At 33.8% G+C, this 26,743-nt stretch overlaps 4 protein-coding genes across 6 annotated transcripts; 3 read left to right on the top strand and 1 right to left on the bottom strand.

The window, feature by feature from the left end:
• Window positions 1-1,374: 1,374 nt before the first annotated feature.
• LOC108319914 (RNA pseudouridine synthase 4, mitochondrial) lies at window positions 1,375-5,696 on the top strand. The gene is made up of 9 exons (XM_017551217.2): window positions 1,375-1,813; window positions 1,900-2,043; window positions 2,129-2,176; window positions 2,261-2,341; window positions 3,142-3,255; window positions 3,383-3,481; window positions 4,095-4,206; window positions 4,831-4,877; window positions 4,996-5,696. Exons 1-9 carry the CDS (start codon window positions 1,493-1,495, stop codon window positions 5,350-5,352), a joined length of 1,323 nt encoding a protein of 440 aa, XP_017406706.2. The 5' UTR covers window positions 1,375-1,492; the 3' UTR covers window positions 5,353-5,696.
• A 1,854-nt stretch (window positions 5,697-7,550) lies between these two features.
• On the top strand, window positions 7,551-18,307 carry LOC108319959 (uncharacterized). Of its 2 annotated transcripts, XM_017551277.2 has the most exons (14): window positions 7,551-7,835; window positions 8,041-8,745; window positions 9,327-9,533; window positions 9,635-9,946; window positions 10,500-10,609; window positions 10,779-11,921; window positions 13,050-13,191; window positions 13,313-13,472; window positions 13,964-14,127; window positions 14,247-14,329; window positions 14,530-14,629; window positions 15,608-15,669; window positions 17,015-17,162; window positions 17,839-18,307. In XM_017551277.2, exons 1-14 carry the CDS (start codon window positions 7,659-7,661, stop codon window positions 18,004-18,006), a joined length of 3,681 nt encoding a protein of 1,226 aa, XP_017406766.2. In that variant the 5' UTR covers window positions 7,551-7,658; the 3' UTR covers window positions 18,007-18,307. The 2 variants fall into 2 exon arrangements, with proteins under 2 accessions (XP_017406766.2, XP_052725387.1); XM_052869427.1 differs by lacking the exon at window positions 9,327-9,533.
• A 1,235-nt stretch (window positions 18,308-19,542) lies between these two features.
• LOC108319916 (extensin) lies at window positions 19,543-21,219 on the bottom strand. 2 transcript variants are annotated; one of them, XM_017551219.2, is made up of 7 exons: window positions 21,047-21,219; window positions 20,871-20,975; window positions 20,656-20,782; window positions 20,509-20,580; window positions 20,391-20,442; window positions 19,897-20,302; window positions 19,543-19,769 (listed from the first exon to the last, which is right to left on the bottom strand). In XM_017551219.2, exons 1-7 carry the CDS (start codon window positions 21,087-21,089, stop codon window positions 19,744-19,746), a joined length of 831 nt encoding a protein of 276 aa, XP_017406708.1. In that variant the 5' UTR covers window positions 21,090-21,219; the 3' UTR covers window positions 19,543-19,743. The 2 variants fall into 2 exon arrangements, with proteins under 2 accessions (XP_017406708.1, XP_017406709.1); XM_017551220.2 differs by having other exon boundaries at window positions 19,897-20,299.
• A 3,177-nt stretch (window positions 21,220-24,396) lies between these two features.
• LOC108319930 (uncharacterized protein At4g06744) lies at window positions 24,397-25,971 on the top strand. Its single transcript, XM_017551247.2, has one exon. It carries the CDS (start codon window positions 24,467-24,469, stop codon window positions 25,823-25,825), a length of 1,359 nt encoding a protein of 452 aa, XP_017406736.1. The 5' UTR covers window positions 24,397-24,466; the 3' UTR covers window positions 25,826-25,971.
• Window positions 25,972-26,743: the final 772 nt, after the last annotated feature.

Below are 26,743 nucleotides of genomic sequence, written 5' to 3'. Positions count from 1 at the left end.
ATAAACTCCTTTAATAATTTTATGAATACACTCTTTTAATTAGTGTATGAAATTTTTTGTCTAATGTGTATTAATAGATTTGTTTAATGATTGTGTGAATACATTTATTTAGTGTGTATTGTTGGACTCGTATAAACAGTGTATGAACAAATTCCTTTAATGTATATTAAGAGGCTTATATAATCATTGAATGGATCCAATAATTGTTATTAGATTCGTGTAATAAGTATATAAACATGTTTCTCTAGTGTCTATTAATAAATTTGTCTAATTATTATATGAACACGATAGTCTATTGTGTACTAATAGAGTCGTTTAAGGAGTCACAAAATCGTCTAATTAGTGGATAGATAAATTCTTCTATTGTGTATTAACGGAACCGTTTAATTAATGTATAAATAAATTCATCTAATGTATATGACTAAATTTGTGTATGAATATTTTTATTTAATATGTATTTATAGACTCGTTTAATCAACCCATGAATATATTCATTTAATGCATCTTAGTAGATTTGTATAGTTAATATACAAACCTAATAATTTCATGTGATTGATTAAAAGTTACTCGTATCATGAATGTATTTCTAACGTTATATTTAAAAGCAATATTTTTTATAGTTAATGTTTCTAATTTTTTCTAAATATGTTTTCATTAAAATTATAAAATATGAGATGAAAAATATATTTGTTTTTACTAAATATTGTATTCAATTTTTTATAGTTGATTTTTCTTATAGATTTCTCATTCATAACCTCATAGTCTATGATATTAACTTAAAAAGAAGGTATATTAGTCTTTTATTCACTTGACCATCAAATTATAGTAGTTAATAAGTGTAATTTGTGAGTTTTCTTTGCTTTGTGGATAAAATGTTTTCTTTTTTTTACAATAAATTGCAACATTTAGTAAGTTTTAAATTCAATTGTAGTATCACTGTGTATACTTGGGACATGGATAGTAGCTAGAAAAATATACATGTTTTACCACATCAACATGTAATGCGCTAACCATTTCAAATATTATTTTGAAGGAATGTATGACAATTGTGAGTATCAAGTTCAAATAAAAAACATAAAACTAAAACTATTTTTTCAATATAATGTAAAAAATTAAAAATGTTCTTTAAATATTTGTTAGGATATTAGTATATAAAGCTTGTTAACCAGATAGACAATTTTATATAGTTATAAATAAATTAAAATCCATTAATTTGATTTTTTATTCAAAATTGTTTTATTTTTTAAAATTTGAATTTTTTAAGGTTTTTTCAGAGAAACACCTTAATCATAATAATTAAATTTCTTACCTCTAATAAACCTTTCAAAATATATTTATCCCTGATTCAGATACATTTCTCCATGATCATAGAGCTACAAGGATGTAGAAAATTTGATGGATTTTCAAATTTAAATTTGGACGTGTTATGATTTGCTTTGTTAAGAAAGGAAAAACAAGAAAGAGGGAAGAGGGTGTAAATTGAAACCCTGTGATGAGATTGGCGATGGCGGCACAAGCAGAATGGATGTTCAGAGCGTTGAGGAGTGGTCGGCGGTACTTGTCGGCGGGAAGGCAGCGGGAGGAGAAATGGCTTACGCTGCCTCCCGTGGCTGCGAGTGCCACCGTGGAGGTGAATGGAAAGAGAAAGGGAAAGGGAAACCAACTCTCCTCCACTTCCACCACTGCGCTCAAATGGATTGTTCGCTGCTGCCCAAACCTCCCCATATCCCTTCTGCACAAGCTTTTCCGTCTGAGACAAGTTCGACTTCTCTCTCCTCCTCACATGGACATGCAACAGCAAACACTCAAAAGGGTAAGACCCATCTCATCTCTTCCATTCATTTTTTTCCTTCTCCTGTTATACCACACATCGTGTTATCATAACATTGAGGAATGAAGGTGGCAGCTAAGTACACCTTGAACGCTGGAGATCGGATTTTACTTCCTCAATCTGTTCAACAAAAACCAACGCCTACGCACAAACCTCATTCTCCTCTCACTCCCCAACAAATCAACTTCATTCGCACTCTTGTTATATACAAGGTTTTCAACGTTAATTCCTTTTTTTTTCTTTTCCTGTCTCATATGTTCTTGTTACCTTAATCTTAATCTCTGTTAATGTGTTTAGGATCCTGCCATTCTCGTCCTCAACAAACCTCCAGGAATGCCTGTGCAGGTATGGGCCCACCCTCTCATCTGGGGATGCCATACTCTTCTTCACTCATTAATTCTTACACATGCTTTCTATGTCTCTCATTAGGGTGGCATTAATATCAAACACAGTTTAGATGTGGTTGCTGCTGCATGTTTAAATTATGAATACTCTGAACCCCCTCGTCTGGTAAGCTCTTCATTATCTTTCTCGTATCTGTACTTGTGTAATCTCTTCTTTGTCATTCACTTTGTCATGCCTTTTCTAGTACCAAACTGTTTACAATTGCATTTATCTTCGTTTCTTCCTCAGCCTGTTATTTAATCTATTACGCGACAAAAAAGGGTTAAAAATAGAGTGTTTGGCAAATGCAAACTGATTTTCAGTTTATTGTTCTTTTGCTAATGATTTCACATGACAACTGGCTCTAGCTGTTTGTGTCCTGGGAGGGAAGAACTCAAGATGATCGTGCACTCAACTTACTGCTCAAATTTTTGCATTGGTTTTGTTATAATGGCAAAAATATAAGAATTTAAGAACCCATGACATGATGAAGCCTTTTTCCTCTGTGAAGCAATATACTGTTTCCTGCACCAGTGTTCAATTACAGATGTTTTTTTATGCCCTTTTAGAAGTATCAGGAATTGCTTGCAATTGTAAACAATACATCAAATAAAAATGGCAGGATTTTTTTTTTTTAAATTTTATCATTAGATGAACTTTAATTGTTCGTATACTCAAGACTCCCAGTTAGAAAAATCCTAGTGGTATCTTCGTAAAAGAAAGTGGTAAACATTATTATTTATTATTCTTCTATCAAATACCGTTTCATCTGTTATAATCATTACAAAGCTTGAACTTAACTTCAATGGAATTAGTGGGATTATTTGCCTTGTGTATTAGTCCCGTGCCAATATGATTGATGGTTGTTTGGATATATGAAGCATGAACTAGATATTAGGCTGATACTTGAACGAAATTGTTTTTAGGTGCATAGACTAGACAGAGACTGTTCTGGCATTCTGGTGATGGGAAGAACACAGACAAGTACTACAGTTCTGCATTCCATCTTTCGGGAGAAAACATCTAGGGCATTAGATGATGTGAGTAAAATAGTTGTTCCTTTACATCAAATGCTTCGTGTATGCTAAAATTTCAGAGTATTAGTTTGTTAGGGTCTATGTCCATTTCATTGCTTTTCTTGATTTTGTGCTGTTTGATCTTAAATAGATTGGCGAAGAGAAGAGGATACTACAAAGAAGGTATTGGGCACTTGTCCTTGGATGTCCTAGACGTTCAAAGGGGTTGGTCACTGCTTCACTGGGTAAGGTTGTATCCATATTTTTGCTTGTTAACTGTTTACTAGGATATTTCAGTCGATCAATCTTACTCCTGGAATGTTATGTTTTGTGCACGCTTCATCCATTTCGTATCAGAATTGTCAAACTTATAAAACGTTTACTTATGTAGTGTGCATAAATAAAAATGCTTTGCACTGAACTGCAACCAGTAGTATACAGTAATTACTAAATTTATCATGCCTTTCACTGTCAAAGGAAGTTTGAACAATTATTTTCCTCAAATAGGGGGGAGTGTTATGCAGGATGAATTTACCTTAGTCCTTTAATCCTTTTATCTTCTTATGGGTAGCTGATTTTCTGATAAATCATTGTTTTAGGCACGATGGTTCCTTTAATGCTTTAAAAGCAAGCTCAAAACAAACTTGTTAGTATCCATAAAATGAAGCCCTACATTCATGGATTGCTGCCAACTATCTGGCAATGCATGATGACATGAAACCTTAGGCCTTACTATTCAATAGCCCACAACCTAAATTAACTTATAGCTTTAAAATAAATGGACATTGATTTGAGTAGCTATAGAAAGCTCCCCATTCTTGCTTGATAATGTTGTAAACTTGCAGCCCTTTATTTGTTTTCAGGTGGTTGTTGACAATGGGAAATCTGAACGAATAACTGTGGTTGACAATTCTGCATCATTGTCATCACAGCATGCAATTACAGAGTACCGAGTGATTGCATCATCATCACAAGGTTGGTAATGAAGCTTACTTTTAATTCTACGATTAAATTTCACAAATTTCCTTTGAGAGTGATAAGAACAAATTCCATTATTTTCCCGTGTTACATGTTTTTGTGATATTTTAAACTCTTTAGGACCCTAGTTTCAGCCACTATCGTTCACACTAATTGTTAATGAGTTGGGGTCATTAAATGTCGTTAGTGTTCTAGAAGCAATTATTAACAATACTGCTTATAAAGTTTATGCGATGTAAAAAAATGCATGCTTCCAAACTATTTTAGCTTACAAATTGTTTTACTAAATAATGTTGTTCAACATTTCCACTTGATACTAGAAAGGCAGAGAGTCCCTGACAAAAAGAGCTATTGGTCACGTACCAAATATGACTTTGACTCTATTTCATGTTTGGGAAATAGAATTTACAGTCTTCCAAAAGCATAAGTAAACGCACCATCTAGAGGGGATCTGATTTTAATCTAAACAACATATGTTTGCCAATATTTGAACCTACATTTGTAGAAAAATTGTGATGTGTATTTTTGTCTACCCTCTTTAGCATGAATTTTCCTGTCAAGTGCTTCGCCTCAGCTCTTCTTATCTGGCACCCCTTACTTATGCCATCTCAATTAGTGCAGGTTACACATGGTTGGAGCTGTCCCCTTTAACTGGTAGAAAACACCAGGTAACAAAAACTAGGGAAGAATCATTTGAAATTTGTGTCAGTCAGAACATAAAATGTTAAAATTATTTTATATGACTCACTATAATTTTTATTCTAAGAGTGTATACTGGTGCCACAGCTTCGAGTGCACTGTGCCGAGGTGTTAGGTACACCAATAGTTGGGGACTACAAGTATGGATGGCAAGCTCACAGGAAGTGGGGAGGTTTTGATTTGTCAAATGTGGAGGACTCATGTGAAGAGCTTCTCAAGGAAGAAACACTCCCCTTTGGCCTTAATTTGAACAATGGGAGCATCTCTGAGAACCATCCTCGTTTACATCTTCATTGCAAGCAAATAGTCTTACCCAATATATCTCAAGCACTGCAAAATGTGCAATCATTTTCCAATTGTGATCTTTCACAAGTGGAAGGGCTTGAATTGGTCGCGGATTTGCCTCCATACATGCAAAGAAGTTGGGATGTCACAAATTGTTGAGTTAACGGTCTATCTATCTCAGCCTTTCTAAATTATAGTTCACTCGATTTTGACAACGCAAATTCTTCCGCTCGGGTTTCCTCAGAATTCACCAGATGTTGGTTTGAGCTTGTTGTCACATCATTTAGAATTGCATTTTTCCTAACCATAAAGCATTGCTGACTCTATGTCATGCTACTCTACATGGCAGTGTCATTTAATTAAATTCAGGTCAGTTGATTCACATGAATTTAAACCAGTGAAAGAGAGAATCATCTGCCGTTTTGTAACAGTTCCTTCAATCTTATAATTTGATCATCATAGCCACATTATGATAACTAGTATATTTTTCCTGTCAGTAAGTATATTTTTGCTGTCCATGCTATAGAAATGTTATTACCCATTAATTAGACATATTTTAAGAAAGTATAAGTGGAATCTTTATTATATTTGTGCTAGTGGTTTAGAGATGGTTAGAGCAAGATGTGTATGAGTTTCTTTTGAGAAAAGATTAATGTTATGTTTGGACAGAGAAGTGTAAACAAGAAAGTAGAAAATGGAAAGGAAAGAAAAGAAAAGAAAAGAAAGAAAAAAGAGAAAAGAAAATAAGGTCCTTTGAAATAAGAAGACAAAAGTGAAAGAAAATGAATAAAATAATTAAGAATAGTTTTTGTTGATATGATATAATAAAAAAAGGTTTAGTCGATATATTTAGAAAATGATCAAATTGATTCAGATTGAATTGAAAATTATAAGAGACCTTTTAATTATACCTAGTATTTGTGTTGGGTTAAACTTTTTTTCTATTGTAATATATTTTATTGTATGTAACATAAAAAGATATATTTAAAAAAATTATATTGAAGTTGAAACAAAATTACAACTAAAATGAAAAGAGAACATTACAATATGTTAGTTTAGTACAAGTAAAATTTTTGACGTAAACAAATTAAAATAAGACGTCCTTAAAATTTCAAAGTTTAAATTAGTTGACTTTTAACTTAAATGCACCTTATAACTGTATAAATATAACTTTCTCTGCATGGTAAGTTAGTAACAATCACCTGATACAAGTATTTGCCTTTAAAATTGTCATTCATTCCAAATCATGATATTTGCTTTGTATTTTAATTAAATAAATTGAAAATTATTTATTTTTCAGATGTTTTTATATTAAAAATATTTATCTATGCCATTAGTAACAGGAATTTTTTCTTCTAATATACACAAATTCTTATCATTTTATCTTTTAGGTAATTGTTTTATTAAACTAAAATAACTATTTATAATAAAAAGAATTACTTAAAAATTTAAAAAATTACCTACAATAACAGTATACAAATAATTTATTTTTTTGATTACTTCTCATTATAATGGTTATTATTTTTAACATTGATAAATCCTTTTTATTTACACAATTTTTTAAATTATTTTACTCTTTAAATAATTATTTTTAAAACTAAAACAATTATTTATAATAAAAAATATTTATAAACTAAATAAAAATGTCTACAATTTATATTTATTTTTTTAATTATTTTTATGAAATTTTCTCTAATTTAATAATATTTTTTATTTTAATTACTATTATAACAATACTTTTATATCTTTTTCATGATAGAAAGAAGTTTCATCATGAAAATAATAAAATTATATATATATATATAACATTAATAAATTTTTAATATAATGATTTACCATTTCAAATTTTAAGTGATATTGTTTTAGGATTAAAATAATTATCTATAAAATAAATAAAACTACTTAGTATCACATAATTATTTCAATATTATTTTTACAAAATTATATATATTCTTTTTCTACTTTTAATTAATTATTTAAAAAAAAGAGTAAAATCATAAAAATTTAAAATTATATATAACTTGTAATGTAATACTAAAGAGCACAGCTAGTTTGAACAAAATAAAAAGATGAGCTAATGATGTTGACACAATGTAATGTTTTGTTTTAGATTTTTTTTTTCTGTTTTTCACCTGGTTAAATGTAAGTCAATTTATCTTTTTGTTTTCTTCTATTAAATCACTCACCTAAAAGTAAATCTTCTTGTGCTACATAATTCTGGTTTCATATAAAGCCTGTTCAAAGTAAACATCCAGGGAATTTGATTAAATTGAATTTGATTTTACATATTTTAATAATTTTCTGGTAAATTCATAAAAAATCACATGTTTGTAAATATTGCGTGTATATATAATTTAAAAAGTAGGGGCGGGGAAGGGAGGAGCGAGAGGGATTTGGTTGAGATGAGATAGAATCTGAATTTATTTTGAAATTCCTTTGATACTTTACTTCATCACTCCAAGAGAATGGAAGCCATGGCGGTTGATACGAAATTTGCACGGTTATTGGAGGATTTGAAGGTAGAGGATCCATGGCTTCCCCCAAATTCATGGGAATCCATACCTTCTGAGAGTGGACTGCACTCTTCTTCATCTTCTTCTCATCCTCCAAATCAACCTCTCTCTCACCTCTCCACTCTCTCTGTAAGTTCCTCTTCCTCTCTCAAACTAACCTATTCTATTCGCCTTCTTTCCTGCTTTCCACTGCAATGCAATGCGTTTTACCGTCTCAAACTAACCTAGTCGATTTCCAACATTTGCTTTCCTACTTTCTCAGCCTTTGCTTTTCCATCACTATCTATCTATCTATGCATTTTGAACTTAATTGAACCGACATCTTTGGCCACAGGAATCTAGTTTGGTGAGGCTGGCCATGAATGCGATGCAAGGTGCGAAATCAGCCCTTGTTAGCATCCAAAGGATATCTGCCATCTTTTGTTCTGATCCAGCTGACAGGACCTTCCTCCACATTCCCAACCTCTGGAATCGTGCTTCCAGCACTCGTTCTTTGGGAAATATACTTAAATCCATTGGTTGCACGGCTTCTCTGGTCTTTCTTCTTCGTGCGTTTGTGGATTATTATACAAATATGAATGTGGATATCAGTTTTGGACACACTCATCATAATTCTGATGTTCTCCAAAGCCAGATTCATCAGGATGACACAGTCAGAGCACAACAGTTCCCTCCATTTACTCTTGTTAATCAAGCCTTTGCTGTTGCTGTGGGAAAAGTCTTGGAAGGGTACATATGTGGATTGGACACAATTCATACATCTGTAATCTTGAGGCGTTCATCAAAAAACATGGATTTGACTGTTCCGGGGTGTTTAAAGAATGTAGTGCATTCTGAAATTACACTACTTGAGTTTTATCTGCACACAAAAGAACTAAAGACTCAGATTGAAGCCCTTGCTAGTGTATGTAACCTTCAAAAGTGGGCTCTTCGCTTTCCAGATACTGCTTTCGAGGACCTGGTTACCCAGGCTACTTCTGAATTTCGGAACTTCTGCAGAGGGGGAAATCTGTTAACGTTTTTGTTTTCACAATTACAGGTTTGCTTATTTGAATGTGAACCTATTGTTAGAATATATGGAAAATATCAAACAGACTCGTTGATTATATATTGTAATATTTTAGACTATCTCTTAGAATTTGTTTCTTATTTATCTCGTAGTTATTATTTTATTCATACTCTGAAGTTTCAATCAAGGGCATTGTTAAATGAATACTTCATGGCATATATCCACCTATACTTATCTTTTGGTGAATCCCTTAATTATCATTTTAGAAGGGGACAAACAAAGATTAGTTTGGGATACCACTATAAGTAATGGATTACGAAATAGCTTATTATGGTAGTAAGATTGTTGGATTCTTTTTTTTTTCCTTTTTTGGTGTCAAAGGACATTTGGACAAGAAGAGTTGTAGCATCCAGAAAGATACAAATACAATTTTAAATTGGAGAGATGACAGGCTAGTGGAGAGTAGAATTGTCATGAGGGGCCTACCTACTCAATGTTTTACATATTTGTTGCAATGGAACGATTGCATTACACCTGCGAAAGATATTTCTGTTTTGAATGACTTTTCTTTATTGAAAATCTTGTATTCTATTTGGCCTTCTGCAATTTAGGTTGCTGATCCTGCTCACTGCACTCTGCTGAAGTTTCTTTTCCTTCAATCATGTGAACCATATTGTGGGTTTATTAGATCATGGATTTTCAAAGCAGAAATTCATGATCCATATAAGGAGTTTATTGTAGAAAATATGGAGTGTTTACATCTTAAGTCACATGTTAAAGTTGGCAATGCTATTGACTTTCCATTAGCAAGTGTGAAGGTAATTATTTCCTGCTGGCTGCTTGCACTTTTCGTATGAATCATAACTTTATATTACATTGTTATATTATTGATTCTCATGGTGGGAACATCTAACATCAGGTGCGAGATGGAGTTCCCATTCCTGAATTTCTCAAAGATTTCTTGGTCCCACTTGTTAGAGCTGGTCAGCAGCTTCAAGTACTGTTGAAATTGCTTGAAATGTGCATTCATGTTGCTTCTGGAGAACACAGTTGTGATGACTTTGTACCCTGCTGGAGTGGCTTTTCAAGCAGTGGTCTGTCTTATTCATCTCCATTGGCTTTCAGCAAAGATGTTATAGAAGCTATGGTGCTTGCTAGAGAAAATTATTATAAAGGGATGAATGAGAAAATTGGAAGTCTTTTGAGCAGTTTAGAAGTTAGATATCTGCAGGTGGTCATCCTCCATAGTTTTGGTTATTTTGCAATAACAAAGTAATTTATTTGCATGATAGAAGAAAAGGGTTACGAGGCTAGAACTTTAAGCTTTTTGGTTTGAAAAAATGTTTCTATTTTCATTTTTTGTTTTTACTTTTAATTACAAAGTCTGCCTTGTTTTTATTTTATTCTTGTTTTAAAAGTTTGTACAGAAAATAATGAAAACAATAGTATTTTGTTTTTGCTAATTTCTATACAAACCTTTGAAAAGAAATAAAATGAAAACAAGGTGATATTTTGTAATTAAAAGTGAAAATAGAAAGCATCCTCAAACTAAACTTCTAAATTGTTCTTGTGCAATTACCACTAAAAAGCAGGAAACCCACTTAAACATTTTAGCTGAACACCATAATCAAGGAAAACAATTCTTGGTTTATTTAAAAAAAAGGACCATAGGAAGTATAAAATAAGATAGTTGCAGGATTAGGACAGCAGACTACTTCATTTTGTGCAGGTACTTATTTCTTTACCATTTTTCCTTCTTACACGGAAACATTTTTCTTTGGCAGGTAGCTATGCATGCTTTAGTGCCTTCTTTTGGTAATGGTGGAGGTACCTTAGACAAACTAGACCAGATCGTGTCAGAAAACAATATAGCAGATAAAAGAAGTTTAAATATGTAATCTCCTACTCCCCTCATCTGACAATCCCCCCTTCCATGTGAGCATGAAGATACAAGTACTGAGTAGCATGCTTCTGTTTATTTTCTGCTTGACATCGTAGTTTTTTCCATGACAACTTTATTTCCCTTTGTTTTTGCTTCATTGATGTTTTATAGATTTTCTCAGGGGCATTGGTGATTTAGACTCTGATGTCTCAAGTACAGTAGATGAGTTCTCCTTGCTGGAAGATATGTGTGATATATCTGAAAGTTCATCCATGAACAGCTCTGTGGAGCAATTGGATTGTGATCAGCTTAGTGGTTGGTCTTGTTCGGTAGTTGGGCAACAAAATCATTTATCTGCTTTAAGCTTCTTGAAGAGTGCTACCTTAAAGAATTCAATACGAAATTCCTTTCATCATGAAAACTCAGGCAGTGATTCACATGAGCTTTGTGATAAAAGGGATGCTACTGATCACTTGGTGCAGTCCTCCCATGAGGGAATGATATCAAGTCACAAGTCTAATTCTCCAAAACCAGGGAATTCAAGCTGCTCATGTAAATCAAGTATTCAATTTAGAGGAAGTTTGATTGTCCGTTGTTCTGCAATGGGTGAATTTTTGAAAACTTCATTTGATAATGATGGAGCTGTTGAGCCAAAGCTGACTGAAAAGCACCTGGGATCCCTGAGATATTCTATGTTATGCCATGATGTTATTACTGCTAGTGATACTTTGAGTGGGGAGGCCATGATGGAGGATCAAACTGACAATGGTACACTCATTTCACATTTGTATGATTTCCAACCGCAGAAATATAGCAATCAGTGTAATTATCCTAGCATTAATCCCCTTAGTGTGAATCCTATGTTGACAAGAAATTCAGTTCTTCACCTGATGAGTGGGAATGGGGAAAAATACAAGGCTGAACATGCACAGCTTTTGCCTTACTTCAACTTTTCTACTGTGGAGGACCCATGTAAGGTTTATATGGACAAAATACCCACTAACTCTAGATGTAGCAGTGCATGTTCATTTACGCTACATCATAATGTGTCAACTCATAATGCTGAGAATAATGAACGAGAAGAAATTGGCTGTGGTAGAGAGAATGGGTTAGTTGATGTTCCAAATTTATCTTCTTCACTTGACTTCATGGACCATAAACATTTAAATGTTGTGTCTGGTGGGAGCAGCTGGGAAAGATTGCTGAGTAGTTTTGGAAAAACTGTCAATTGTGATGATACTCAAAAACGAAGTTTGTCATCAACATTTGATATACCACTTGATATTATAATTGACAAGTGCTTGCGGCAGGAAATCATGCTTCAGTATCCTTTTCTTTGTGTTTATTCTGGCAAAATTGATTGATTAGTTTATGTATATTGCTTCTATTTCTCTGGATGTACTTAGATTAAACTAGTATGAATTTATAATGAATACCCAGTTCAGTGAAGTCTAATTCTGGTCATTCCAATCTCATCTTACTATTTGTCAGTAGTATCACTGTTTGTAATAATGGGTCAATGCAACCTCAATTGGGTTCTTTAGTGATGCCATAATACATGGAAAAACTCGGACACAGTGGACTTAAAAGGGATTTTATTGTTTTGATGATGAGACCTGTTGGAATGGTTTTCAAAATTATCTGATCAAGAAGCTAAAGACCATGAAAGATCTCTGTGTTAGTATTTTATTTGAGTGTTTTAAAATGTGAGAATGCTTCTTCAACCAAAACAAACAGTCCTTGTTCCTAAGGTGGGACATGCTACATTGACCAATTGATGGCATTTGAAATTTCTGCTCTATAGTAGTCGGTGTGTTTCAAGTATTATTGTCATAACAAGATGCAATTTGTGCAGCTAACTTGTTTAAAATATCATATCTTGAAGTGGATATTGCTAATTTCATGACCATGTGAAGGTTTTTACGTGTAAATATTGGCAATTGGAATAATTGCTAATTCGGTAGATTGTCAGTTCTTATAAGTGCAGATGATGATAGTATGTTGGGTAACATACATAATAACTACATGATATTAGTTTGAAAATCTTTGATGACAGTTAATGTTTTAAGGTGCAAGTTTGTTGAATAAATTTAATTGACACATTTTATTAAGAACACATTTTATTAATAGGCAAATGCTAATCAGTGCCATAAAGACATTGATTAAGGACTTAAAATTAATGTTTTTTTGTTAAACAGTGTTATTAGTGTACTCTCACCATGATTTCCGATGCACCCGTGTAATTGCCAATTAAAATTTTGTTTCTGTTCGTGTTCAACCAATGCCTTCAGGTCATTGGTTAGCAAGATCTTTATTAAAATTTCTCAGATAATATCATTTTAGAATTCATCTTTTTTCACTTGTGGTCCCTATTCCACAATTGAAATGAGTTGAGATGCTCAGTATAATGCTTTCAGGGTGTACTTGTGCTGCTTGTCCTTAAAGATGTCAGATACAATTATGTCAGCAAGCTTACCATCAGTGTCCTCGAGGAAGCATTTAAGTTACAAGATCATCTTTTGGCACTACGGCGGTATCATTTTATGGAGTTAGCAGATTGGGCAGATTTGTTTATCTTGTCTCTTTGGCATCATGTATTCCTAAATTCTGATTCTGAATAACTGTAGAATATTTCATAGATTCATATCTTGCAGCTGACTGTTGTCCTTAAATAATGTTGTGTTTACTCATTCGTTGGTTTACTTGAAATTACAGAAGTGGTCTGTTACTGAAGCAAATGAGAGACTTTCAGAAATTCAAGGTCTACTTGAGTTGTCAATTCAGAAGTCTTCTTGTGAACAAGATTCTCACAAGGATATGTTGTTTGTGTATATGAAAGGACATGGGAAATTGCCTCTTTCTGCATCTGCTATAGGTACATCCATACTACTATAAAAAGAGGATTCCCCTGTTGTAATCAATTTTTACTTTTCCTAGAGACCTAGTATGCTATTTTCATCACAATCTGAAAGAAAGGACAAAATCATTATTTCAAGTTAACTACAAATGCCAACTATATTTTTAATGATACTTTTCTATACATATTCTTCATTTAGTCAAGTTTCATTTGATTTTTAAAATTTTAAAAAATTTCCAGCCATTTTATATAATTAAATTAGATAGGATTTTCAGCTTCCATATGAGTGCCTTTATAACATATTACTGTACTCATTTCCCGTGTAAATAACAATCACCGCAAAAATAATTTACTGTGAACAACATTGATTAGCATTTGGCTTTTGAACATTTTTATTGATAGCAGTTGTTAATGTTATTTCTATTTTTAGTTTCATTGCAAGCTTGATAAGATCCCCCACCAATTATCCTCACTTTGGCATCAACTAATGAATTTGTAAATATTGGCAGGGGTTCGTTCTTTCGATTTCTTAGGGCTGGGTTACCATGTGCACTGGCCACTCAGTATTGTTTTAACACCTGCCGCATTGAAAATATATGCTGATATATTCAGCTTTTTGATACAAGTGAAGCTTGCCATTTTTTCATTGACAGATGTGTGGTGCTCATTAAAGGTGTGATTTCTTGGAATTTTTTTTTTTTTTCTTTTACCTGTGTTCATTTCCAAAAGAATCCAAGGATTCTTATTGTGTTATTGTAATGGAATTTATTTTCTATAAATTTTGGTGAACAGGATTTGATGGACGCAACCAACAAAGATAAAAATTCTGAACTACAACTTGAGGCAGGGCATCTTAATATATTGATGAAGATGAGGTACTGAAAGTTGTTTTTCTAAATGTATGGAGGTTCAGATGTTATGGTCTGTGGGTAGGGTTCTGAAAGATACAACAGTTAGCCATTTTTTTCCCACTGATTATAAAGGGATACTTAATGAGCACTGTTTAAATATTGAAGATGAACTTTTATATTGATATTTGTAATTCTAAGAATCCTTGTTCTACTTTCAATGACAGGCACCAGATAAACCATTTTGTATCTACTTTGCAGCAGTATGTTGAGTCACAATTATCTCATGTATCATGGTGCAGGTTTCTTCATTCCCTTGAACATAAGGTTTGAGACAAAGCTTCTAATTTGTATAGCTATTTTATTTTATTTAGTTATCATTCTCTGGGCATCTTTTGTTGCATTTAAAAGTACACTTTGTTTTGTAACTGCTTATGCATTGTGTTTTATAGAAGATTACTTCTCAGGGGTACTGGTACAAATTGAGTACACTTGGACTTGGGTACTTATCGAAGTTAATTTAAAATAAAACAAAATTCATGCGTTTAGTATGACTGATACGATTAGGCACAACTTGAATTATAGCTAGGTATGCCCTATGTATTATTAGATACGTCTTGTTTTTCAGAAAAATAGTCTTTTCAGGTAAATTTCGGGGTTTTTCCATCTTTTTCTCTAACTTCTATTTTCCTCTGTGTAATTTAATCCATTCTTCCTTCTTTCTTTGTGAGATGTGAGTTTGTTTATATCTTTTATCATAAAGCCCATCAATCAAAATCAGACTATTTTTCATTATTTTGTGAAAAATAATGGTTTGTGTGAAAGGAGAATTTCTTTTTAAAGGGGGCACCTAGTAAGAGAGATTTGTCTCCTTTGTCGTGTAGATTTTTGTTCAACCAACAATATCCTTCATATCTTCTCTCTGTCATATTTTCTTTGGTTTCTGACAGTCTTAATGTTAATGCATAGCATAACATAAGAGGAACTTTGGAAATATTTTGTTCATGTGCGATGCTTTTAGATTCTCATGTAGGAATTTATAAAAAAAATTTGAAGTCATCTTAGCTGTATCTCCACTATAGTTTTTGAATGTTATATAAATACAAAAAAATGGACTACATTTTAAGGGTTATAGAAAGATCAAATGTATTGATTTTTATTTACCATACTTTCCATCTACCTCACTCAATTGTCAATTTGATAGTTTTCAGTTTGTGATAACTTTGATGGCTAGATCTTGTCTATAAGACCTGGTAATTCAATTTCTTTATAAATTTTTGGATATTCGTGCCATTTATCATACAGGTGAAAGATATGATAGATCTTGAATCAGTGCACATGGAATATCTTGCTGATTCATTATGCATGTAAGTTTACATTTATTTGTTAATTGCAATCTATAGGGACAGTTATTAAAAAAAAGTCAACTGCGGTGCATTGTTTATTTTCTGTAAATAGTGAATAAATAAGATAAATTTTCAATCTTCAATTATTAATTGTTTTATTTCTACCAAGTTAATATTATCAGAGTCAGGGATACACATCTTTGTACCACATGCAATGTCTGCTGGATTGTGGATCTTGATGTGTAGTCGAATGCTTGATCATTGTTGAGATAGTTGTTTATTATCTATTCAGACAGCTTTTACAAAGCTGTTTATTATTTTGTATCTAGAGAGGTCTAGGCTTTTTCAGTCTCAAATTTATATAACATATGTGCATCAGTGGATAACTTGAACAGGGGTCCTTTCTCATTTCTTGAAAATATTTCAACTGTGATGAATTGCTCTCTAATATCAGTAGGTGTCATTTAATTATAGCATCTTAAGGCTGAAGCCAACTTTCATCATGGCTTTAATATTTGGGGAGTGATAAAAAATTAAGAATTCGTAAATCATAGTAAGGTGTCTATTTTCATTGAAAGCAAAAAATATTAGCAATATATTCTTTATCGTTTAATGCCATTCTCTACGATTTGGTGAGCTTCATGCAGATTCCACCAAAAATGTTTTTTTTTTCATGAAACTTACATGAAATTCATTCAGTAATAGAGATTGGAAAGAATGTTGATACCATTGCCTATTTAAGTCTTGACACATTTGCCCCATCTTCAATAACTAATCCATTTCTCTTCACCTATCTTCCAATCCAAGGCACATCAAAGGGTTTCTAAGATATTGACAATTCAAGTGTGTTGCCTCTTGCAATGGAGTGTTTTTTTTTCTTTTTCAGCAATCCTGCCCAAAAAACAACAGGCAACAATTTATCACACTAATATTATTGGCACTGGGCACCTTGGCGACTCCTTTAAGGAAGTGGTGTGTCTTGCCATTCTTTTTATGGCCAGAAGATTAGGGGGGAAAAGATGGGCGTATGTTAGATGCATGTGTTGGATTTCCTTCAATACGTAAATGGTTGCTTTCACATTAATTATTGTTGGATTTAGTCTAAGAAGAATGATATATGTCCAGAAATTTGCTCAATATTGGAGATCAGCATGCATTATGTGATGTTTGGGTATATTTATGGTTTGGTGTAAACTTGATCACCACTTAATGCAGGCTGATTATTTAGATGCACAACTGATAGTGTTTTAAGTTTCAAACTTTTATTAAATTGCTGATACTTACAACCCTTAAGTTTAGACAGTAAAACATATCCGATTCTGACAGCTGGTGTTTTATTTTATGTCTTTGTGTATATATGTTGCAGATGTTTCCTCTCTGATGAAACAAAGGGAGTTGGCAGCATTATTGAGAGCATTCTGCAATGTGCACTGGATTTCCGGTCTTGTATTACTGTTGGTGCTTGGGATTCAGAAGATTTGTCAGGCAAACTTTCCAAAATCAATATATCCCAGGTAAACCAGGCTATTTTCTAGAATCTCTGCGTCAATTATCTGGTACATTTATGCTTTGGAAAATAATATTGAACGAAAATACTTTGTTAAGATAGTTGTTATTATTTGTTGTACAACTGTATCTAGTTTAAGGGTTAAGGGTCATAGGTTGTAGCCTTTTCCTTTGATTGTATTTGTTCCCACCTTATACACAAACACACAAGTATTTCTCAACCAAACCCAATTTTCTTCGGTGGCAAGTGTTTCAACAAAATGTTTTTTTATCACATTTCTGACAAGAGTTTCTCATTCTCATTCATTTCTTCTTCAAAATTCCTCACCTTGCCACTCTTCGAAGTTGCATCTTCCTTTATCTCCTTCATTAATGAATTCTCTCAATGTACTTGAGTGTATTTATGAAAGATAGATTTGAACTTCTATTCATATATATATGTCTTTCTTTAATTTGATTAAAAACTAATTTGGAAAGATAATTCAAATCTTTAGAAGTGACAATGCTAAAGAATATGTAAACTTTCTTCATTTTTATCTTAAACTTTACTAAAAGGTTTCTCAAAAAGCATCCACACACTAGATAAGATTATCTTATTTGGGCTATTTTAGGTATGTTCTCGAATAATCAGTCTTAAACTTCGAAGTAAAAATATGTTGACCAGTAGTTTGAATTTATTTGCAGGTGCTTTCTATAAAGCAGAAGTTTGATAGAAGTCTAAAAGAACTGCACATACGCTATATTAAGGGACCTAAACATGGGAATTTTGGGCTTTCTCGTTTTTGGGACTATCTCAACTATAATGAATATTATTCAAATGTCAGCAATGAATTGGGGTGCTATGCTGTTTGAAATATACCAGTTTTGACGATGAATTAGAGCTTTAATACCTTGAGGTTCAGGTTTGAGAGGTCAAAATTTCTCTAACGTATTCTATGATTGGATCATAGTAGTTTAGAATGACAACCGTATACGTGGTAGAAGGAAGTGTCTGGGTTTTGCCTGTAAGGAATCTCATAATCGATTGTATATTTCATGAGAGAAGAGGGGAAAATAGTCGTCGTATATGTTTCTTTCTCATGTACAGTGTTACGATTTACTTCATAAAAAAGAAGAGAAAATGTTGAGTGCAAGTTTCTCTCCACTCCATATCTATATTATGGTTCAGTTTAAGTTTTTAAAAAATAGTAATTTTAAATTATAGTTGAGTTATCAGTATTAAAAATATTTTTATATAACCACGAACCAGTGATTTTAATGGTCGATGTATAATTATAAAACTAACATTTATGAAAAGTGTTATCACTATATATATCTTCTATATAATTATTACAGTCAAAATGTATAATGAATTTTAAATTTAAATATTTTAGGAACGCAGTTTTGCGACTCAGATATTGGTAGACTTGATTTGTAAGGCAGATGCAATCACTCGTGAACTGCAGGACAACCGATACATTATGTATTTCTTATTCATACATAATTATTTCAGTGATGATTACAGTTTATAAAAATAATATTTCTATTTTCCACGAAATAATTACTGATATTTCCGTTGGCATATCATATAATATTATTTTTCTTCTGTAAACATGCTACAAAACTACCAAAAGAACATTGTTAGTGGCTTCACAACATTAACAAAGTGGATCTTAATGTAGGATTTATCTAGTAGCTATTTCTTCCTTTACATTCATATTTATCTTTTATGCCTTCATAAATATAAAATTTCTTATTTACCTTTTTTTTTTTTCAAATTATGCAATTTAGAAATTTTTTAATTTTTTAAACCAAATTTTTAAGATTTCCCCATTGGTCTGCCCTTTTGTCAGCAGTGTATTGCCATCCATATCCCTCGCATGTGCCTCTTCCATGGTCTGGTTTTCAAGTTCCAGTGAAAGAAAAACATTCCATTAAAGAAAGGATCCTTCTCCACGCCATGGACGATGCAAAACAGCAAAAAAAAAAGTTAAAACCTTGGAAAATGGGTAGTGCAAAGGTTCAAGCTTTCCACTCTGAGAAGTGAGTGTGTACTTATGGGATCTAGACGGGACGTGAAACTCCCTACGCATCAGTGGCTTGGCTTCGGGATATTTGGAAATTCTGGAAACGACTATCTGAGGATAACACGGAGTGCGTGTGGTTTTCGACGTTGTTGACGGTCTAAGCCTTTTGGAAGAGATGGAAGGTGGTGATTCGCGGAGAGCCAATGCCGGCGCACTTGCCGTTGTTAGTTACGAAGGTCATCACAAAATGGGCATATCCGGTGGGGTTTGAGAGAATTGGGGATTGGGCTATTATAGCCCTTACTTTTTGGCATGATCCCTTTTATCGGTAGCAATTGAAGAGAAACTTATATGCAACAGCGATGGATATGGAGCATCACAATTGACAAACCTTGGCTAGAGTTTTATATATAATAAACCCGTGACTAAATAAATGTATGGAATAAAGACTACTTAAAGGAAAAATACAAGAAACAAAACAAAAACAGGGTTTCTGATAACAAGTAAAGCTGGGATAGGGTTATAAAGTGATTTACAAGCCACGTTATGTTGCTTCCTTGGTTGCGAATGTAGAAGATCCTCGTCAGTATGGCGGTGGAGGGTATATTCCTGAATAAAGATCCAGTTTGTAGTTAATGAGGGAGAAAAACATGACAAGAAGAAAATATGGAGGTAGAAAGAGCAGAGTAGCAGTGAGTAAGCAGTGGACAAGAATTAGGAGAGCAGAAATAGTTACCAGGAGTGTAACCTGTAGGCGGTGGATACGAAGATGGTGGATAAGCTGAAGCAGGCGGATAGGAGTGTGGAGGAGGATACGAGGAGGGTGGATAGGGAGATGATGCAGGGTAGGATTGCTGTGGATAGGGAGATGAATGTGAGGGATGGGGTGGGTAAGCTGTGGGAGGCGGTGGGTATGAGGCTGTGGATGCTACCGGTGGGTATGAGGCTGTGGATGCCACCGGTGGGTATGATCCAGTTGTAAGGTAAGGAGTTGCAGAGGGATGTGGTGGATAGGAGGAAGTAGAATGAGGAGGTGGTGGGTAAGAGGATGCAGGAGAAGGATTAGAATAAGAAGGGAATGGAGGAGTTGCCGTTGACATATAGGGAGGTGCAGATGGAGAGTGGCCCGAGGCTAATTTCTGCTGCAATAATAACCCCATATAAACACTACAGTCCACACACACTAATGACCTAATTCTGAAAAACTAATGAAAAGGTAGTGTGACATACCTTTTGATTTGCAATTGCATAGTGCAGAATGACTTTGACTTCGCCAGAATGTCTGCGAAAGGAAATGTCAAAGTTGGGAAAAGAGAAGACGCGTGGAATGAGGTGCGCGTGGTGTTACCTGCCAGATTTGGTCTGAAGTGGCCAAGCAGAGTCGTCGAAGCCTTGAGAGAGAACCTTGTGCAGCTGAATCCTGAAGAAGAAAGAAAGAGGGATGAGATGAGATGAGAGGAGAGGAGAGCGGAGGAGAGAGAAGAGGAAAACAGACTTTCCGCTTCCGATGAAATCGTCGAAGGTGAGAGTGTTGCTGTTCCAAACAAGGACGTTGATCTCCCGAAGGCCTTCGATGAGGGGAAAGACGAACTTCTCCTGAAAGACGGGGTTCTTACCGCCGTCTGCAACGGAGGAGGAAGAGGAAGAGTTGAAGTGAGAGAAAGAAGGAAAGAGAAGGAAGAAAGGAAATGAAAAGGCGAGGAAGGTGACCGGTGCAGGTTCTGGTGCGGAACTTGGTGCTGCCATACTCAATGCAAACGTACGGATCTTGCCGTGAAATCCATTCTGTGTCCTTCAGCTTGGAGCACGACACCACTGCCATTCTTAATTCTCAATAAGGCTCTGTTAATTCAACGGAATCGATTTGATGGAAGGGATGTGCTTACCCGTAACCTCAAGAGGCTGCCCCTGGATGCCCGAAATCGACATGCCGAAGATGCAGTTCCAATTGCAAAATCAAACACAAACTGCTCAATTCAACGCCTCCTCCTGCAAACCCTTTTCTTTTCACTCTCAAATTTTATATTTATATATCTTATACTATTCTATATCTTTGACTACAACGCCTTTTGCACGATCTCTCAGGACAAGAAAAGTTTTCTTAAATATTTAAATAAAAAATATATTTTTTTTATCATGCAAGAAAATCTTTTATTATATTTTTTATTTACTTTCATTTTCAGTAGGTAAATTTTCTTTTTTAATAATTAATTTTATTATATTTATAGGTTTTTCTGATGTTTCCGTTAGTGTCTTAATCTAGGCTTGAATGACTGATATAATATTTTTTAATCATTATGTTATATTTCAATTATTGAATACTGTATCCACTTTTCTTTTCTTTTTTTATAAACTTTCCTTTAAGACATAATTGAAGATAAACAGGAGAATGCATGAATTAATATAAAAAATATAATGATTAAAAATTAAAAAGATGAAACTAAAATTACTAATATTTCAGAAAACATGTAAAACATCTCTATTTATTTTATTTTATACCTGTTTGTTATTAAGTAGATAATTTTATCACACGTTTTAAATTTAACAGCCACTCTAACTAATTTCGTTCGCCAACTTTCAATTATTTGAAAGAGCTTCTTCATAAGCATTTCTGAAAAAGAAAATTTGAAATTATCAATTTTTATAGATAAAAATTAATTTAAATATACGTTAGAAAAACAGAAAAATAACAAAAAAAATATTAAAAATTACCTAATACAAAGGCTAATTTTAATTTATTAAAAACAATTAATAATTTCATTTTCTTGTAATGCTCTTCTCTGTTATAAGAACATGAAGAAGTTCCTGAAATAAATCATAAACTACTTTATTCATCTTTTAAGATTAGCTTTTAGAAGAAAAAAAATGGAGGGAAATGGAAAGAGGGAACAGTTTTTCCGTTTTGTTTTCACTTTGTATTTATGGTAGGTAAATGATATACTGTTGAAATCAAATACTTCTTCTTTTGAATTGACCAACGGAGGAGACACATGTAAAATGTAAAAAAGAAGGACCTCACATGTTAACAATTTTTTTAAAAAATTTGTTTACAATTACGTGTCACTGTTTTATTAGTTTGTATATTAGTCATAAGCTATCATATATATAAGTTATCGTAAAAAAGTTGTTAAAATAATATTTTCTAAAATAGAATTTGGTGATGAGTGTTCATCGGTGAAAATGTTTTTTTAATAATCAAAAAGTTGTTAATTCGTTGCATGATGCATTTATTTATCTTAGACATTAGTTTATCATCACAATTTTTTTAACCTTCCATTGAATAGTTTTAACCTCACTTTTTTCTTGTTGGAAAAATGATATTATGATACACCTATGCTTATTTAATATGATTTTAATAATAAAAGAATGAAAAATAATATATCAAAATGAATATAGACGTGTCAAAGTGTATTTTTTCTTTTTGTTATCCCTTTCTTTCTGATGATGGATGTTTAACTGTTGTTATTTTTTCTTTTCTTTTCTTTTCTTTCATTCGGATTGTATGATATGATACTGATTTTAGAGGAATGAATGAAGAGGTAATCATAGAATCATTTTAAGGACATATGTAGGAAGGCGAATAATATTTTTATTTGGTTAATAAGAATAGTATATGGTGGACTATGCATTACTTGTCCGAATTTTCGTTTAAGTTCATCTTAAAAATTTGCCATACATAAGGTCTTCAATGTGTTTGATAAATTGTCTCATTCTTCTGATTTGACATTATTGCTAATATTCATACAATCGTTCCATACTTTGCGCAGAACTGAAATCGCTTTGTATTAATCGTTTTTCCAGTACCCATAGTTCTATTGTATTATAGTGCCATTTTACTTCATGTTATGACTGCCAATGGAGAATTTATCTTCTTCACAATGTAGCATGGTTACACTGACATATAAGTATGATCAAACATGTACCACATTATGAATTTAGGATGGAAATCATTATACGGAAATGTTTATGGGTACCGCACTTATGGTCAATTTTGTGCGTAGTGTGATCAAGGTAAATCAAATGTCTCTTCATACTTTGGAATAGATTGCCTTATTAGCTGCCTAATACTGTGTTTTCTAATGGGTGGAAGATCTTTGTAAGGAGATGAGAGGAGAAAAATAGCTCACACGAAGTGTAATTACACAAGTGTCTCTTCTTTTTTTAATGAAACACTATGCTTGAAGGTATTTACATTGTGCATGCCAGAGTTGCAGGCAGAGATTCCTTCGCATGGATCTGGACACACAGTTAAGATTATGTGCCGTTTTGACCATGGAGCTAGTTGAACCACATTTAAAACACCATTAAAGATAAGTTAAACACCATTACCCATTGATTACGACACTTAAATAAAAATTAAAATACAGTTACAAAAGCATATATATTTAACAATTCTTCTTGTTTAACAAATTGCAACCTCTAATTTTTCTCCTTAAAAGTTCAAATTGTCTGATAGGCAATGGTTTTGTAAACTTGTCAGCCAATTCATATTCAGATTTGTAGTAAAGTAAGTTCACTTCTCCACTCATCTACCTCAAGAAACAGAGTTTCAGAGCTTGATGATGAAATGTTTAGTTTTCGCATTAATTAGATACCGGATTATATATGCTATGCGATTGCCGCCTGATTGTTAACCTGTCCAATAAGGTTGCTTGATTTAAAAAAATAAAGAACCAAATTTGAAATTAAAAATTTATGAGAATGAAAATTATAGCTGGGAAAAATGAAAAATAGATTTAAATTTTTTGTTTTAATCTGTGTTTGTTTTCATGACAACCCACCGACCATCTTCTCTGATCTCGTATTTTCCATATGGGTCTCTCTTTCTATTTTAGCAAACAAACAAAAGACTAGAGGAAGGACAGACCGAAAATGATAACTAGGGCAATGATATTTTCACAACCAATAAATCTTTTTCCTAAATCTTTACACGGGTATCCTACAATCATTATTTTATCTTTGATCTCCTTTTTCTTTACATATACAAAGGTTTATCTTTATGTTTTTAATAAGATCATACTGTGAAATGGTTGTTGGTGCTGCTAAAATATCATATCTTAATAAATAATGCGCACATGTAGGTGGTGCCCATCTTTAATCACGTAGAGACAGGGTGTTGAATGAGTAGTGCCGACGTTGGGAGTTCGGAAATGTCTTAAGACGGCCCTTATTTAATTCACGGGCACACCAGCTTAATATCTCTACGTCAATCTACTTCTCTATGGTTGTCATTGCATACTTTGGAGGCCAATAACCAAACCAAAATCTCCACCTGTGACACTTCTTTCTCCTCATCATCACGCTGCATGCTAAAAGATTTTTGCTTTATATATATATATGCACATGCATATACCGCAGGACTCCGTCAAGACACATTAAAGATGCCCACCATGAACTTCTTCCTATCTGCTTTATTGCTTCACTCCTTCATGGCTACTGTGTTGGGAAAAGAAGCATCGCATATTATCATGCACAATGGCGGAGGCTATCCTTATGCTTCTCCCCCTCCTCCGATGTGCCCCCCGCCTCCACCCCCACCGTGTCAGACAAGGTTGGAGAATGGTCGACGAACTCTGGTGGACTTCACTGGTTCGGTTGACCGAAACAAATACATCGGTGACTGGAGGGGTGACGACCCTTGCAAATTCAACGGGATACGATGTGCAAAATATCCAGACCCGGAAAAGCAGCTAGCAATTGCGGGAATAGACCTGAACGGAGCTGGGCTGTCTGGGAAAGACCGCACACCTCTGCTCCTGTCGGGGATCTTGGACAAGATACCAGAGCTGACCTTTTTCCACGTGAACTCCAACAACTTCACCGGTGCCATCCCAAGGGAAATAACCCAGTACAAATATTTCTTCGAGTTGGACCTCAGTAACAACAAGCTGAAGGGCGAGTTTCCAAAGGAAGTTCTCCAGTCCTCGCAGCTGGTTTTCCTTGACCTCAGGTTCAACACTCTCTACGGCCCCATACCTCCCCAGCTCTTCTACCTCAAATATCTCGATGTCATTTTCATCAACAACAATAAATTTACTGGCAGTCTCCCCGATGCCTTTGCCTCCACCCCGGCTAGGTACCTCACTTTTGCCAACAACCTTCTCACCGGTCCAATCCCCCCCTCCGTCGGAGCTGCCAAAAACCTCGTCGAAGTCCTCTTCTTGGGCAACAACTTCCAGGGATGCTTGCCCTACCAGATTGGCCTCCTCCGCAAGGCCACCGTCTTTGACGTCAGCAACAACTGTTTGACCGGTCCCATCCCACGCTCCTTCGGCTGCCTGGAGAGCATCCGGTACCTCAACTTGGAGCACAACAAGTTCTACGGTGAAGTTCCCGAAACGGTGTGTCAGCTCCCAGGGCTCCGCGACAGAGGCAACTTCTCCTTATCGAACAACTATTTCACTCAGGTTGGCCCTGCATGCAGGAGGCTGATCGAGTGCAATGTGCTGGACGTGAGCAACAACTGCATCCTTGGCCTTCCCAATCAAAGGCCCCACGGCGAATGCTCCCACTTCTTCTCCAACCTCAAGCCCTGCCCTAATCCAAAGTCTCTCAATTACGTTCCCTGCAAAAAGTACGATCCCAGCAGCCACACCCACACCACCACCTCCACTCCTCCTGCTCCTCTCTCTTACAACTCTCTCGATCCCCGTCTTCATCGCTAGCTTACCATCGCACCTACTACAACTGCATGCTTTACTAGGCATCAACTGTATCTATATGTACACGTATATCTCTATCTATGTATTATTACCTATCTCTCTATTTCTCGTCTCTATTCACTAATGAATAAGCAGTTTGTTTGTCTTTACACCAACATCCTTTACCATTTTTATCATGTTAATTATTTTAAAGCTAATGACATACTTTTACATTTATTATTTATTTGACACAACGTAAAATAAAAAATAAAAAGAAAAATATTAAATTAATGTACAAAATTTGTATATGAAAAATATCATTTTTTTATCTTAATACATGTACATGTTATATGTCATAATAATACCTGCTTACTCCACCTGTATATTATTTTAATTAAAATGTTGACTTTTCCTTATAGGGCTTTGTGGTTGAAAATCATAACCAACCGTATTTCTTCCTCCACCCCAAATATTTTTACATTTTTGAAAATATTTTTTTATAATATTTTAATATCATTTATTGTGTGATTGATTTATGTTGGTGTTTATGATTATTATAATTGATTTTATGAAATAATTTTGAACCAATCAAATACTAACCTATAGATGATATTAAAATGTTGTTAAAAAAATGTTGTATTATCCATATTTATAACCCTTCATTTCGAGTTATAAAATTATTCCTTCCAGCACCTCCAAATCATTTTCACAAAACATTCAAAGACGTTTTTCTTAAGAGTTCTTCTTGTTTCTTTCAACAGGAGTTTTCTTCTTTAATATCGTTCTTCTTCAACGAATTGGTGAAGTCATATTAAAATTATCTTTTAATAAAAAACTGGTGAAATGACTGTACCACTCTTATCTTAAATTTTAACTGAATTTTTCAATTAATAATATTATGAATTCACAATTATTATTTTTATTAACTATTATAATTATTAA

The sequence above is a fragment of the Vigna angularis genome, chromosome 10 (assembly GCF_016808095.1).
Source record: "Vigna angularis cultivar LongXiaoDou No.4 chromosome 10, ASM1680809v1, whole genome shotgun sequence".
Classification (NCBI taxonomy): domain Eukaryota; kingdom Viridiplantae; phylum Streptophyta; class Magnoliopsida; order Fabales; family Fabaceae; genus Vigna; species Vigna angularis.
This window is presented reverse-complemented; position numbering and strand designations above follow the sequence as displayed.